We start from the raw sequence: 755 nt of genomic DNA on the forward strand, positions 1-755 counted from the left end.
GGTGGCCTGCATGGGACCTCAGGCATACATTCCTCCTTCCTGGTGGCTGAGTGTGGGCTTGTGCATGGGACCACTTGAGTTTCAATTCAGATTCTGCCACCAGCTGGCTGTGTGCTCTTGGGCAAGTGGCTGCCCCTCTCTGAGGAGGCTTGATGCCACCCTGACGGTCAGCACTGAGCGCGTGCCTGGCCCTGGGCTGCCCTGCATCCGCCTGCCCTGCTGGGGTTACTGTGAAGCTCCTGCCATTTGCCCGGCTCTGGGCAGGGTCTGGGTGTGCCGGGCAGATTCGCTCCCACCGCCTGCTCTTGGGGACATGTCACTCGAGGGCAGGAGTTCAGAGTCAAAGGGGGAGGAGGTATTACACTTACTTTTTTAACAACTTGGATGCCCAACTCCGCTTGAACGGGGCGGGGCGGGCAATCCCTGTGGAATGGAGGCCGGAGACACAGGCTGGGTGGGGCTGTTTGGGGTCTCATTAGGTTTTGCTTCCAAACCAGCCCGGCCCTGGTGCTGGGGGAGGGGCTAGAGAAAGTGCTGCCGGTGGGTTCTGGGTCTCAGGACACCTGGGGACAGGGTGGTGGCTGATGCCCCCTGGGTGACATCCTGGTGAGCAGAGGGGGGTGCAGGCCTGTCCTGGCTGGTGGGTGGGTGTGGTGAGGGCACGGGGATGGCGGACGTGCCAGGCAGAGAGGCCGCTGACCTCCGTGTCCTTGCAGATATCCCGCCCCGGTACCCGTTTCCAGCCCTGCCGCCGC

The 755-nt window shown here is 63.3% G+C and overlaps 1 protein-coding gene across 1 annotated transcript in view; it reads left to right on the forward strand.

The window, feature by feature from the left end:
• TNRC18 (trinucleotide repeat containing 18) overlaps positions 1 to 755 on the forward strand; it is a 70330-nt gene that overhangs the window by 14735 nt on the left and 54840 nt on the right. The window contains exon 11 of the mRNA XM_015565149.1: positions 717 to 753. Within this exon, the coding sequence (XP_015420635.1) occupies positions 717 to 753 (37 nt within the window). The remainder of the gene's footprint in view (positions 1 to 716; positions 754 to 755) is intronic.

This window comes from Myotis davidii, unplaced genomic scaffold, assembly GCF_000327345.1.
Source record: "Myotis davidii unplaced genomic scaffold, ASM32734v1 scaffold399, whole genome shotgun sequence".
Taxonomy (NCBI): Eukaryota; Metazoa; Chordata; class Mammalia; order Chiroptera; family Vespertilionidae; genus Myotis; species Myotis davidii.